The sequence below is a fragment of the Ascaphus truei genome, chromosome 1 (assembly GCF_040206685.1).
Source record: "Ascaphus truei isolate aAscTru1 chromosome 1, aAscTru1.hap1, whole genome shotgun sequence".
NCBI lineage: Eukaryota > Metazoa > Chordata > Amphibia > Anura > Ascaphidae > Ascaphus > Ascaphus truei.
The window spans coordinates 342,816,722-342,831,581 of NC_134483.1; the positions used below are offsets into that span (position 1 = coordinate 342,816,722).

General features: G+C 42.6%; 1 protein-coding gene across 1 annotated transcript in view; it reads left to right on the forward strand.

The window, feature by feature from the left end:
• Positions 1 to 7,359: 7,359 nt before the first annotated feature.
• ETNPPL (ethanolamine-phosphate phospho-lyase) overlaps positions 7,360 to 14,860 on the forward strand; it is a 28,103-nt gene continuing 20,602 nt past the window's right edge. Inside the window, exons 1-3 of the mRNA XM_075608300.1 lie at positions 7,360 to 7,531; positions 14,195 to 14,313; positions 14,486 to 14,645. Of these exons, the coding sequence (XP_075464415.1) occupies positions 7,368 to 7,531; positions 14,195 to 14,313; positions 14,486 to 14,645 (443 nt within the window). The 5' untranslated portion in view covers positions 7,360 to 7,367. The remainder of the gene's footprint in view (positions 7,532 to 14,194; positions 14,314 to 14,485; positions 14,646 to 14,860) is intronic.

Here is a 14,860-nt window from a genome sequence, read left to right on the forward strand (position 1 = left end):
ACGACGGGAGCGAGAGGTGGTGGAGAGTGGGACTGGCGCAGATCCGAGGAGGCTGCTTGGCCCCCCAGCGGCCGGGGAGGTAAGGGAGCGCCGGGGAGGTAACGGAGTGCCTGGGAGGTAAGTGAGCGTTGGCGGCTGGGTTAGGAGGGCCGTGCCGTGCTTCCCCTTCCTCTGGGAGCCGGTGCAGGGCGGCGCACGTGATGGGAAAGGGGGGGGGAACAGAGGGGGTGAGAGAGAGAGTGAGAGTGTGTGTGTTTGTGTCCCCTTTGGCCCGTCACTCTGCCTCAGGCCAATGAGAGGTGTGCGGGGGCGGGCGGGCCAAGGGAGCCATCTCATTGGCCTGAGGCGGAGTGACAGGCCAAAGGTCCAATGTGATTGCCCCTAGGGACAGGGAGACATAGGACAGACAGACAGGCATACAACGGTTTGAGAAATATATATATAGATAAACAATGAAAATCTTCAGAGACTGTCTTGGCAGCAATAATATTGGAATATCCAAAACTTTCAATTTCTGCAATAAAAAAGGTTTGGTTTGCTCTTGTTTAAAACTTTAATGAGATCAGCTCTGGAATATAGCACGTTTTTCTGAACACCACTGGTGGAGAAGCACAGGGGTTAAAGCAGCAGTCCAAGCTGCCATTTATTTTATTATTATTTAAAATGTTTCCCTTTAATATGTGCATCAATACAATCCACACAATGATAAGTAATTAGCTAAATTGCCGATCGATACGTTCTCCTGTGATCGATCGGTGAAGATTCAGCTTGGGGGGTTCACTAAATGGCTGTCAGTGCAGCAGACGAGGACCAAAGATGCAAAGTTCTGTGAAGATCATGTGACCAGACAGTCACTAGATACAATTGGTTCACTGCTAGAGAGAGGGCAGGGCTCAAAAAGGGGTGTGCCAGAGCCTGTTAAAGAAGAAGGGGATGTGGCTTTGTAAAGTGCTATAGAAACAAAAATTGCTTGTTACATTATAATACATTAAAAATCGCATTCAGAGTTGTTGTTTTTTTTTTTTTTAAATGCTACAAGTATTTTCTCATAATACAGAACGGATTTAAAAAATCACATGTAGGATATTGCTTGGACTGCAGCTTTAAAAGGTAAGTCAAGAACACAAAGCTATGGTAAACAAATCTAATTTTGAGCATATAGGGAATCGAACGAAAGCTTTATTAGGGCAGAACTCAAATATAAAAACATATGCACAAAAGAGTAGTATGTGTCAGAAACGGTGTTATTATCAGACAATGATGCAGGAGTAGTAACATGTAAGGGCCACATGGCGTTCCACTCTGTAATCCAGCCGGTATATCCGTCAGGCAGCTGGGCATGCTTCACGTCTCATGTTGTCCAAATGAAACACGATTTGTACAACGATAAGACATGCTGGCAAAGGCGTGTGCTACTGATTCACTTCTTAATTCTTATATTTATTTTACTTCAAGCTGGATCAGGCCATGGAAAAAGTGATGTGCTTAAGCAGAGATATTCATTTAACGCTTTATAGGTTTAAACATTTAAAAAAAAAACTCACACACACATTAACAGCGTCGCTGTAGAATCAACCCCCAGCCATGTAATAAGTAACTTCTCCGCTATCATTTTCTTGACGTAATAGTCTGTGTTGGGACATCCTAAAGTTCCAATACAAACAGCAATCACACCCAGAACCTGGGATTCCTGCAAAGCAAACTACCAGTTATTATCACTAGGGACTAAGGGCTGTTCTATAGAGGGCGCGCTTAGTGCGCAGTGCGCGCGAGCGGCAGTTATAGTTGGCTGTGGTTAGTCAGCCTTCCTATAATGGTATGAATGAATAATAAACGCGTCCGGCAGCAGAGAGATTGGAGGGGGCGCCACCGCGTGACGTCATTGAGGTGCGCGGAGACAGGCGGCAGTCTCTGGAATTGAGAGCAAAGAGAGCACGACTAGCGCGGTGCTCACTACCCCAAGCTGCAAAAGCATCCGGTAACAAGGAAAGGGGAGTGACGTCAGTGAGCTGCGCAAAGTCAGGCAACGGTCTCTGGTATTGAGAGTAGTGAGAGCGCGATCAACCCAGGGATCATTACCCCTTACCATATCAAGCTGCGGACGGCACGTTGTCAGTTGTCCTGTTACAGCACGGTTTATGTGAGTAAGCTTTTGGCTGTTTTTATTATTTTTACTGTCATTAAAGTTTTTAGCAATCTGCACCATCATTTCCCATGTCATTTCCTTTCTGGGAACCCACTGAGATCACTCTTGAGTGTTAAGGCTGTGAGTTAACAGGAGAGTGAGCTGATGTATGACTAACAGCACGGGGGATTCGTGAGGTCCGGGAAAAGAAGCTGGTTAAAGCACAGATTCTCTCAAATGAATATGGACACAGTACTTTTGTAAGTTTATTACTTATAAATCCTTAATTGGAGTCGTCTGTTGGTACTTGTGGCTGCGCAATGGTCTTTCTCCCTTTGTTTATTACACTACAGGAGGAGTTCTGAAGCAACAGCCAGAAATTGAATCATCACGTCGTTTTCAACTGGAACATTAAGAGAACTTTCCCTATCTAAATGGACTAATCATTGGACTGGGGTATTGTTGTCACTTTCAGCGCCGGGTCACTGCATTTTTGTAATATTTCCTATAATGGTACCATGCGCGCGCACTGCAGTGAGCGTGGAACCGGCCGACAGGGGGGACGATGAGGAAAAGAAAGGTTTCGCTCCGCTACCGCTGCTGAAATGTATATATGTGTGTGTGTGTACAGTATGTATGTATGTATGTGTGTGTATGTGTGTGTGTGTGTGTGTGTGTGTGTGTGTGTGTGTGTGTGTGTGTGTGTGTGTGTGTGTATGTGTGTGTGCCCAATGTTAATAAATATTTTATTCTTACCACCGTCTTTTTAAAATAATAATAAATAATAAATTACACAAATACATACACACACACACACACACACACACACACACACACACACACACACACACACACACACACACACACACAAGCTGTCGCTCCCGGCAGCACAGACCACCATACACACAAAAAGTGTGCGTCACGTGCACGCACGTTCGCACAGGCATGCGCGCGCATGGCCACACACTATATTACGGGCCTAAGTCATACATTAGCTATACATGAGGAAGTATATAATGGGTGCACCGGATAAAACCCTTCAGTAAGGGGTGGGTGGCTTCTTTAAAGTAGTAAAACGTGAAATCGTATATAGGGTTTTTTTTTTTTTTAATAAATCAGTACTTAGTATTAGATAATAGTGACTTTTTTTTAGTTCAACTCTTAATGCCATTTTTGATTAGTTTTAATATACAGAACATCCTTTGATTTATATAGGAGGCTTGATCACACTTCCCAAGTAGTGCAATATTTTTGTAACACTTTCCTGTTTGTGATAATTTGTTACTAATTTTCATGGTCCCAAGTTTCAGCAAAGTATCCGGCCGCTCCTCCTCCTCTTACCGTGCACCCAAACCTGGAACAATCTACCGGAGACTCTCACAGCCGCCACCAGTCTAAGTTCTTTCGAAACTAAAGCTGTCACTTGAATCTGTTCTGTAACTGTTACATACGCCCATAATATATATTATCTCTAACTGTGCATGCAATGACTTGTATATGTAACGGGTATTCCCCCCTCCCCCCCCAATCGCAGATAGGGACCATATGGGGAAATCAACATATGCTACAGTGTGGTGCAATACCTGTTAGGCTCACAGGAGGCCTGAACCTCCGCCACTGGGAGCCTGGGGTGTATCCTGGAACGTATGCTTACAGCGCCTCCACCTGTGCAGGGATTCCAGGTGTATAGAATGACCCCTGACACAGGACCCACAAATAGGAAACACATACAAGGAAGTATATATATGTAACTGTTTACTATATGGGCAAAACAATAACATCAGATCACAACACATATAGCAACACAGCCGTGTCACCCTCTGCCACTAGATGGCAGCTATAACCTTGCCCCTAACTGGGCACACCTTACACCTATACCCAAGTGTCCCAATAGTCCAGCAACCCACCCACGAGGCGTGATCAGCGCCTGTAAGGAAACCGGTATGTAGGTTAAGGTTGGTGCACTTGTAGAAATACCTGCCCGGGCTCCTGCGCCCGGGTACAGCAACAACAGGAAAGGACCTGTCTGCATCCAACGCTGAATCCACAGCAATGGCATCCTCTCCCAATCCAATAATCACCACACAGATAGTCTCTATCTTGAGAGATGCAGGTCTGATCCAAGACACACTTGTCACACTGCTCCCTCCTTGTCAGAGCACCAGCAGCGCCTGTCTCACTGACTAAGCTACTGCTTAAAGGGTAAAGTCTCTACCTTAGGGCCTTCCCTACACAGCAGCTACACATTTATTGGTGAGTTGGGCCTAGCTGGGGCCTGGGGGTAACCTGGCCTAGTGTAAGAAGCCACTTTCTCCCTACACCTACCTCCCCCTCCCTTCTCCCAGCTCCAACTAACTCTTCCTGTCTGCACACAACAATGTATCCATATGCAGCATGAGAATCTGTCTGCCTTAGTGGCTGTCTGGCTGCATGTGACAGGGATCATAGGGCAGTCCCCAGAGGCTGCTGGAAGTTGTAGTCCACTCTGGGGCTTTTCCCTATGAGGACCGCATGGGCGCCACTCTAATGGCCGCCTACCTTTCTCTATCTGCACCTGCGCTAGACTAATGGCCGCCGTGCCACTCTCCTGCACATGCACAACATCTAGGGGGCCCTGCACTACAGGTAATTGCCGCTGCAACTCCTCATACGCACCGCGCATGCGCAAACCCCGCGCCAGTCGCAACATGGCCAGCGGTACTCCTAGGGCTACACTGCGCATGCACGACATCCCGCGCATGCGCGAACGCACGCAAAATGGCAGCGCCCGGAGCCCCTGCAACTGCCTGATATGGTGCGGGGGTACCCGCTACTCTGCGCAAGTGAGGAGGGCCAAGGGAGGACCCTGTTACATATATAATGTATATCCTGTTCACTTATGTAACTGTATTTGTAACCATGTATTATTTGTCATCATAACTCTATGCCCAGGACATACTTGAAAACGAGAGGTAACTCTCAATGCATTACTTCCTGGTAAAACATTTTATAAATAAATAAACAAATGTTCCCAGCAGTTTGAGCTGCAAACTGTAATAGATAATGTTAGTTTAGTTATAGAAGAATACATTGTAGCTGCTGAGTTACACTGACTGAAGGATTGATTGAAACTGAAAGGCCGCCATTTAGTTAGGCACACAATCAGGATTGTTTACAGATTTATAACAGGATTCCCAAACGATTGCCAGTTTATGTCACAATGTAGAATTATACATTGTCACATGCTTTACATATACAAATATGAAAAAGGGGATGGGGGTGTAATATTGCTGCTTTAAGGAAATAATAATTAATTTGACAGTAGAGTGGCCGGAGATTTAGCAAAAGGATTTAATAGGCATGTGAACTATTTCTTTTTAGAAATAGCAACATGTAACTGTGGAGCATGTAAATCACGTTATATCTTACATTCATCACCTCAAGTTCAGCCGTTTGAAAATTGTAGTTTCCTGAACTGGGATAGTACAAGGAAATCTGCTGGCTCCTTTTGATTGGAATCTGATTTAGACCCAATTAGACTATGATTAAGGTACAGATTTGCTGCCACAGTGTCACTGTTGGCGAGCCTGTCAGTGAGGGTAACATCACAATCATGTGTATTATTCCCTACAATGACAAGTTGTTGCCATCAAATGCAAAGCTACAAGTATGCAGTGCTTGCCCCGTCATGCTTATGGGATTGATACATGAGGTAAATATGGATTAACATATCAATAGCGCGTCTGAGATCAGATGCATTGTAAGGAACCCCAATCCTCTCTAATAGCGTGTCTGAGATCAGATGCATTGTAAGGAACCCCAACCCTCTCTAATAGCACGTCTGAGATCAGATGCATTGTAAGGAACCCCAACCCTCTCTAATAGCGCGTCTGAGATCAGATGCATTGTAAGGATCCCTAACCCTCTCTAATAGTGCGTCTGAGATCAGATGCATTGTAAGGAGCCCCCAACCCTCTCTAATAGTGCGTCTGAGATCAGATGCATTGTAAGGAACCCCAACCCTCTCTAATAGTGTGTCTGAGATCAGGTGCATTGTAAGGAACCCCAGCCCTCTCTAATAGCGCGTCTGAGATCAGATGCATTGTAAGGAACCCCCAGCCCTCTCTAATAGCGCGTCTGAGATCAGATGCATTGTAAGGAACCCCAACCCTCTCTAATAGCGCGTCTGAGATCAGATGCATTGTAAGGAACCCCAACCCTCTCTAATAGAGCGTCTGAGATCAGATGCATTGTAAGGAACCCCAACCCTCTCTAATAGCGCCTCTGAGATCAGATGCATTGTAAGGAACCCCAATCCTCTTTAATAGTGTGTCTGAGATCAGATGCATTGTAAGGAACCCCAACCCTCTTTAATAGTGTGTCTGAGATCAGATGCATTGTAAGGAACCCCAACCCTCTCTAATAGTGTGTCTGAGATCAGATGCATTGTAAGGAACCCCCAGCCCTCTCTAATAGCGCGTCTGAGATCAGATGCATTGTAAGGAACCCCAGCCCTCTCTAATAGCGCGTCTGAGATCAGATGCATTGTAAGGAACCCCCAACCCTCTCTAATAGCGTGTCTGAGATCAGATTCATTGTAAGGACCCCAACCCTCTCTGATAGTGCGTCTGAGATCAGATGCATTGTAAATTCTTCTGTATTTGGTACAATTTTCAAATTACTTGAAAATTGCAGGGAACCCACAAGCTATATCTGCGGAACCCCTGTTGAAAAACAGTGCCTTCTACCATCACACTTCTATCATTGTACACGAAGAAGAGACCTGAGATTTGTTAAGCTGTATACACACTAATAATCTATGAAGAACTCTCTTGTTGTTCCATCAAAAGGTATTACAGGCTGGGACTACACTTTTTCCCCCAAGACCAACATAGCTTGTAGAGTTTTGCAGTACACCTGTTGATATATAGGCACAAAGGTGAAACAAAGGACAAAAAATAACTCAGAGAAAAGAAATGAGATAAAACCAAGGTTGTGAGAAGTACAATAAACTGCTTTTCAATATCAGGAGGGTGGCAGTATGAGGGCAGCAAAGGGTGATTGTTACACAGTTACTAGGCGGATAACAGAGGTCACAGGACAGGAAAAAAAGAAGTAACCATTTGCTGGGGAACATTGTCTGGCATTGTATTGCTGTCCTCTCAATCAATGGAGGGGTTAATAACAAGAAGGGGTGGGAAAGGGGAGTGGAGGGGGCAGTGTCCTCAGGCAACACAGCTAAGCTTATAAATAGAGCAAGGGCATGAGAGCAGCAACACCTCTGAGCTATCACCAGGCTTGTGACTGCAGAGAAATCCTGATCGGACACAGTCCAGACTCCAGAGCCCAAGGAAGACTGACAGGAGCAGACATGTGTGAATCGTACACTAAGCAAAAGACCATTGAGCTGAGGAGAAGGCACATTGGGTAAGATATTTTTTCACCCCCCAAAATCCACATCATGGGCTCTTCTGTAATTTCCACATATAGATCTGTTTTGTTCTCTTTTGTGTTTTGCACCACAGGGAGCAGTGCTGCCTGGTCTCATATGGGCACCAGGCAGAGAGAGCGTGCTGATGAACACTTCATGTATTCGCTTGCTAACAATAATTCATTGTTACATAGCACTGTAAATGCTGCACATAGGAACAGTTACAGGCAGACTAACCCCCCTGATGCACTGCACTGTAGAAAATATTACAATGTCATGTTAGAAGCACGGATAAAGTAACTTGGTGTTGCTAGCACTAGGATCTCTTTTAAAATCACGTTTTTTTAAATGTTTTTACATTTGTGTATATTACTCTCCAGCAAGAGGGAAAGTTTTATAGCCACGAACAGATTGTGGGTATCTCTGAACAAATACTTTGGTAATGTAAGATAAGATGCCCTGTTTTTATTTTATGCTTACCTTAATTAGCAGCTATCTTCTCACTTTTATAGCAGCATTGCCATCGTGTTAATAATTGCACTGTATCTGACTTTGAACTGTAGCATTCTTTTTATATAGTGTTTATGTACTATCATCATGCCTCATACAAAGACATGGACAATGGCTGCCCTTCAGACATTCTTATTCATGGTTTGATACTGGAGATAAGGTGGCTGAAGTAGCCTGACCAGTGACATAAGAAAAAGGAATCTCCTATATGTTCGTGATAATAATACATTCTACTTGGACTAACTGCATTATAATCCTAAACACATAACTAACTGAGTCCCTGTAATGGACACCCTTTTGGCTTTTCCATGACTTGCTGATTTAAATCATCTTTCTCTTTGCTTTTAACCACACCATTGCATGTGGGCAAAGTTGACACTAAATATGGACTTCTGTCTGTCTAAAACTTCTTTGTGCAGAATGCAGGCTGCAAAACATTATGGGTAAAAAAAAAAAAACATGTGCCTGACCCTACTCTACCTCACTCCAGCACCTCCGGAGTAATCCCCACTGTGGTTAATCCAGATTTATTTCTTTATAGACAAGTTTTTATTGTATTTTTCAAGGGGAGGGAGAAAAAATAATGATTGGGAGGGATGCAGAAAAGAAAGTAGGGATGGGGTGGGGTACTGTCCATATCAATAGTGACAAAATACATTTACATTGTGTTGTGAAGGGGAAGAATAGAAATATTATTGACAATACATCAATATAAAACAGTCCTCTCCAAATCTTGGCTGAATAGTTCTTAGTATCCTGTATCACCAATGGGATGGATTTCATAGTAATAGATATTTGCCTAGATGCACTGATGGCTCACTATAGAAACCTGGTGGGTAATCCAGTTTTGAAGAGGTGAAGCCCATTTCAGGAGAAGTTGTTAAACTTGATTTTAAGGGACTAGTAGAATAAACTGGAATGTTACTTAACGTCATCTTTGCTGCGATAGACCCCCACGGTGCATTGCAAATCATCTCATAAAGTAATGTATAACTGTCTAATTGTAGAGAAAATCTGACTTTATATGCACTGTACCTTCATTCCCAAGCATTTATTTTTATTATACAAGTCAGACTTTGCTCTTGTTTCCTAGAGTGCATATTTCCCTCCCAACATACTGTAGTGATACTTTACTGATAGCCTGAAAACAAATATGTTCCTGGTGTGTTATGAGCGCAGCGGAGGAGACAGCAAAATAGTGCTGAGCCATGTCTTGCGGGCAAGGTCATATCCTTATCTAACTTATATAGGACTGGGAAAAGAGCAATGCTATGCTGATAATAAAAAGTAATATACAATAATAATATTGTGTTAATTCTTGTCATGAGATATATTTCTCAGAAAATTGCATGGGAATGACTTTTGAAGCATGTGTTATACAACTTTTTATTTGTTATGTCCTGAATACCAGACCAAAAAATAGCTGACTCTCTTCTTGGAAAGAAAACCCAGTGACTGGAGGTAATCTCCCCTACTTGTCAAGCAATGCCTGTTTGCCCGCATATCATAGTGATGGTCACAAAGCTGGCCTTAGGGCAAGGCGGCTGTGTTTTCTCCTCTGCTTAACTTTTCCTGAGCGGGCTGCCTCATGTAGCGTCACGTTCCCACGGTGACCGATGTCAAATGGTGGCGCGGCGTCACCTGATGACTCGTTGCCATGGTAACGTGACGTCGGGACATGATGTTGGGACGCTGCCGAAGAAGGGCTGCTCATCAAGGTAAATCCCCTTAACTTTTATACAGGGGGGGGGAGGGGGTACTGCCAGCGTGCCACTTTGCCCAAGGTGACGATATTTTGGATCCAGTTAAAAATGTATGTACAATTACATTGACATTGCTTCTTGTTTTTCACATGAGAAAAAAATCTGTCAGTGGCCCTTGTACTATATTTTTGATGGGTATATTCAATTTCTATTGTATCAAATCAAAAGGGAGAGTGCCTATATTTTACTATAGAAAGAAAGTTAAACTCTCTGCCCATAAGAAAGCAGTAGTACTCTAGGATTGTGAATATGATCTAGTTGTACTGCCTAGTACCATCACAAGTCAACCATTAACATCAATTTGAAACTTTTCTAGTGTCGACTCGCAGTCCTTATGTGGTCATTTAGTTGGAGAAGAGTTTTTGGGCCTGATTAGCAATTAACTTCCTATTTGTGACCTGTTAAATACAGGAATACCCCTCATTAACGTACGTAATGAGACCGGAGCATGTATGTAAAGCGAAAATGTACTTAAAGTGAAGCACTACCTTTTTTCCACTTATCGATGCATGTACTGTACTGCAATCGTCATATACGTGCATAACTGATGTAAATAACGCATTTGTAACAGTTCTATAGTCTCCCCGCTTGCGCAGAGCTTCGGTACAGGTAGGGAGCCGGTATTGCTGTTCAGGACGTGCTGACAGGCGCATGCGTGAGCTGCCGCTTGCCTATTGAGTGATATGTCCTTACTCGCGAGTGTACTTAAAGAGTGTCCTTAAACCAGGGTATGCCTGTAATCTCTGCACCTTTTTTTTGGCCATAAATTACCCACTTTAAAAAAAATAAAATAAGCCACTTGTTGAAAAATACCAACAAAAGTTGTGATGAATATCCAATTGTATATTCAGCATCTCAGATAATTTCACGGTTGTATGTATTCTCTATCATTTAAAGCATTCACAAAGCCACTAACCCCTTGAGTGCCCAATGATGTATGCTTGTAAACATATTGTTGACTTAAATACCATAGACTATTTGTGTAGCGCAGGGTTTGTTTGTAGTCATTTTCCAATGCCTTTTTCCATTCGCTAGACCGTGATAATGCAGGATCAAGCGATCACATGAAATATAAATAGCTGGGCATTAAATTACAATTGAAACCCGTGGGATTAGTTAACCTTTAAATATTTACCAATACCGATGAGCATGTACATGGCCTAGTTAGACGTATGGTGTATGAATGCACAGCATTGCTGAATTATTTTCAACACACTAGTTTCTAAAGCAACACTTCACGTTAAGGAACCCAGCAGAAAAGTACATGCTGTCATATAAGAAGTTCTGATTTAAGACCCCACATTTCTAACTGGCCTCTAAATAATTGGAGAATGGAGATTAAAAATACAGCCGGTAATTACAGTTTACACATTATGCCCTCTATTCCCATTGAAACACCCATGCACTTCAATTGAAATGAATGCGTTGTGTACTCTGTGCTATCCCACTTATCAGCATATGAGAGATGCATGGGCTCCTGTTGATTATTCTAGTGGGGAGGAGGGAAAAGGGGCAGGTAGCACTCAATGCTGATAGCAATCTTGATCAGTAACTTTGTATTGGGTTATGCAAGGCCCTTCAAAGCCAGAGAGGGGCAGAAATATATTGGAGGATATGTATTAAGAGGGTGCAGTTTAGTCAAAAAAAATAATCCGTTTGCAACCGCGACATACGTATGAAGCTTGTTAAATCTTTTCTCACATTTGGCCCAGATCTCTTAGGAGCAGAAGTTAATGCCACCTTTGACACTAAGACAGGAAATACAGTTATTGGTTCAACTTTTGATACATCTTATTATAATATCGCTCCCTTCCCCAACTCTTCCCTAACCCAGTGCTTTTAACAGTGGTTCCTGGGAACCCTTGGGTTCCACGGGCATCCTCCCTAAAGGGTTCACTGCAATTTTCAAGTCATATGAACAATGTACCAAATCTAGAAGAATTTACAATGCTTTATTTATTTATAAAAATGTTTTTACCAGGAAGCAATACATTGAGTTCTCTCTCGTTTTCAAGTATGTCCTGGGCACAGTTATTATGTACTTTATGCCTTTATTTATATAGTGCCATTAATGTACATAGCGCTTCACAGCAGTAATACACGTGACAATCATATACTTAACAGATAATGTAAATAACACATAATGGGAAGAAGTGCTTCAGACCTAAAAGTAGCATTTAGGAAAAGGAGTCCGTGCTCCGAAGAGCTTACAATCTAATCGGTAGGTACAGTAGCCAGAACTCAAAGAGACAGTAGGAAGATGTTCTGGTAACTGCGTCTGCAATGGGCCAAGGTTTATGTATCCGGTGTAGTATCAGCCATGAGCTACCTGTATGCTTCGTTAAGCAGGTGTGTTTTAAGGTGGGCGACAATACATGGTTACATTAAGCGAAAAGAGGTTATACATTCAATGTATAAAAACATAGATTGTAACCGCTACGGGGCAGGTACCGGTGCCTGCAAAATGTCTCTGTAAAGCGCTACGTAAGACTAGTAAGCGCTATACAAGAACATGCTATTATTATTATTCATTTACAGATATTTCATGGACAGTTAGAAATAATATATATTTTTGGGGAATTGTAACAGAGCATTTCAAATATTAGTGGGTCTCCTATCAAAGAGTCCTGACATGAATGAATTGCTTCCAGCTGTGAAACAGAGCCTCCCTCCCAGTAAAAAAAAGCACGGGGGAGGGGCCAGATCCAGTTTTTTTTGTTTTTTTTTCCAAGCTGTCAGTCCTTTGTTGATGAAATTAACCCAGTCGACACTGGTTTAGTGGACAGGAGGATGGAATCGGGAGCATGGCGAGGAGACCTCTTCGGGGAGATTTGTGTGGTCTCGTATCAGAGTCCGGAGGTGAAATTGGTTGATGCCAAGGGTACAGAGTCAAAATGGGACAATATTCACATGTTTCAGAAAGTGACACTTATGCCCTATTGTGTTTGATGGACCCTTTTGTCTGTGAAGGGGGAAATATGCTGTACTCTCTATCACTATGTGGTGCAGCAGGGAAGTATGTACCATCTATGCATGTAATTCATGTTTAAAGTGCGGGACAGAGAGCCAGTCATTGCAATTTATTTGGAAAGTGAAGTTTGTCTGGACTTCGGACAGTGTTACTGTTGTTAATGAGTTAACCAAGTCTATATTTTTTTCTACATATAAACCATAGTGACCACCATCTGTTATGAAGTCTTCACAGCCAGTCTGATCTGGTTCAGAGTACAAAAGAATAAACAGTTGAAAGTACACAGACACAGGAAGTCACACCGACTTGTTAATGAGGGAAGGAAATATTATTCACCTGAAATACTAGTCCAGGGTTCCTATGAACCCTTGAGTTCCCCAGGCATTCCTATAGGGTTCCCTGTAATGTTCAGGTCATTTTAAAACTATCCCAAATACAAAAGAATTTACACTGCATCTGATCTCAGACACGCTATTAGAGAGGGTTGCGATTCCTTACAATGCATATGATCTCAGACGTGCTATTAGAGAGGGTGGGGGTTCCTTACAATGCATCTGATCTCAGACGCGCTATTAGAGAGGGTTGCGATTCCTTACAATGCATATGATCTCAGACGTACTATTAGAGAGGGTTGGGGTTCCTTACAATGCATCTGATCTCAGACTCGCTATTAGAGAGGGTTGGAGTTCCTCAGAATTTCACGTAGGGTTCCTATAAAAAAAGGTTGGAAACCACTGTACTAGTCGAATGAATATTTCATTTTTTCATGTGTTATCATTTACATGTATTTTTTGCTATCTACACCAGCAAAATCGTCATTAGTTTACATTTTAGTGCCTCAAAATATCCAATATACATTATTGCACTTTCCTTAAAGCAGCAATACCACATTCCCCCTTTTCTCTTTATATGGAAAGCATGTGACAATTCTTACATAAGCTAACAATTGTTTGGTGTTCCTGTTATAAACCTGTAAAAAAAAATCCTGATTGTGTACCTAACATAATAGCTGCTTCAGTCAGTGTAAAGCAGCAGCAACAATGTATCCTTTATATGACTACGGTAACATTATCTATTGTTACAGTTTAAAGCTCAAACTGCTGGTAACATGGGCGACAAATTATCACAACCAGGAAAGTGTTGCAAATATCTTGCAGTGCTTGGGGAGGTGTGCTAAACCCTGCTATGGAAATCAAAGGATGCTCAGCATATTAAAACTCATTAAAAATGGCATTAAGATGCAATACGTGGGGGGATTCCCTAATCGATGTGGGGTATCGAACTACTAACCGGTGTTAACTACGACTCGCGCCAATAGCATTTAAACCCTTCACAACCCAGGCTTTGCAATGCTCTGCTGGAACACCTGGCAGAAAGGGGATTAATTAATGATGGCTTTTCCTCCTTTCTTCCAGGCCATCATGCAAAGTCTTTTTTGCAAAGGACCCAATGAAGATTGTGCGTGCAGAGGGGCAGTATATGTTTGATGAAAGAGGAGAAAAATACCTAGACTGCATAAACAATGTCGCTCATGGTAAGCATCAATAATAACAAAATAAATATATATGTACACTGGCCTGCTTTGTGCAGTATCTAAACACTGAGCTGCCAGGGGTCCCTTGTTATATGATCTCACGGGCCGTTATGTTCTTTTGGCAAAGCTTGGCTATGAATAATAAATAGGTTTTTTTTTCTTTGTGTTGCAGTTGGACATTGTCACCCTGAAGTGACAAAGGCGGCTGTGAAACAGATGGAGCAGTTAAACACCAACTCCAGATTCCTGCATGACAATCTTGTTCAGTACGCTGAGCGCCTAACGGCCACCCTCCCTGAGAAACTCTCAGTCTGCTATTTCGTTAACTCGGGGTACGTTTTAGTGTTGCTTACTGACAAAAGATGCCTGTTTTAAACCAATTTCTTTGAAGCAAAGCCTACAAAACAATACTTTGCAGAATCTGATGCTCTGATAGCCTTGCTGCAGGTCATCCGATATAGATGTATTCAGTTTTGGAGGTCTCTGCACTTTGACCTAACTTGTTATCAACAGTTAATAAGTTTGCTTATTTGGTCTCACCAACGTC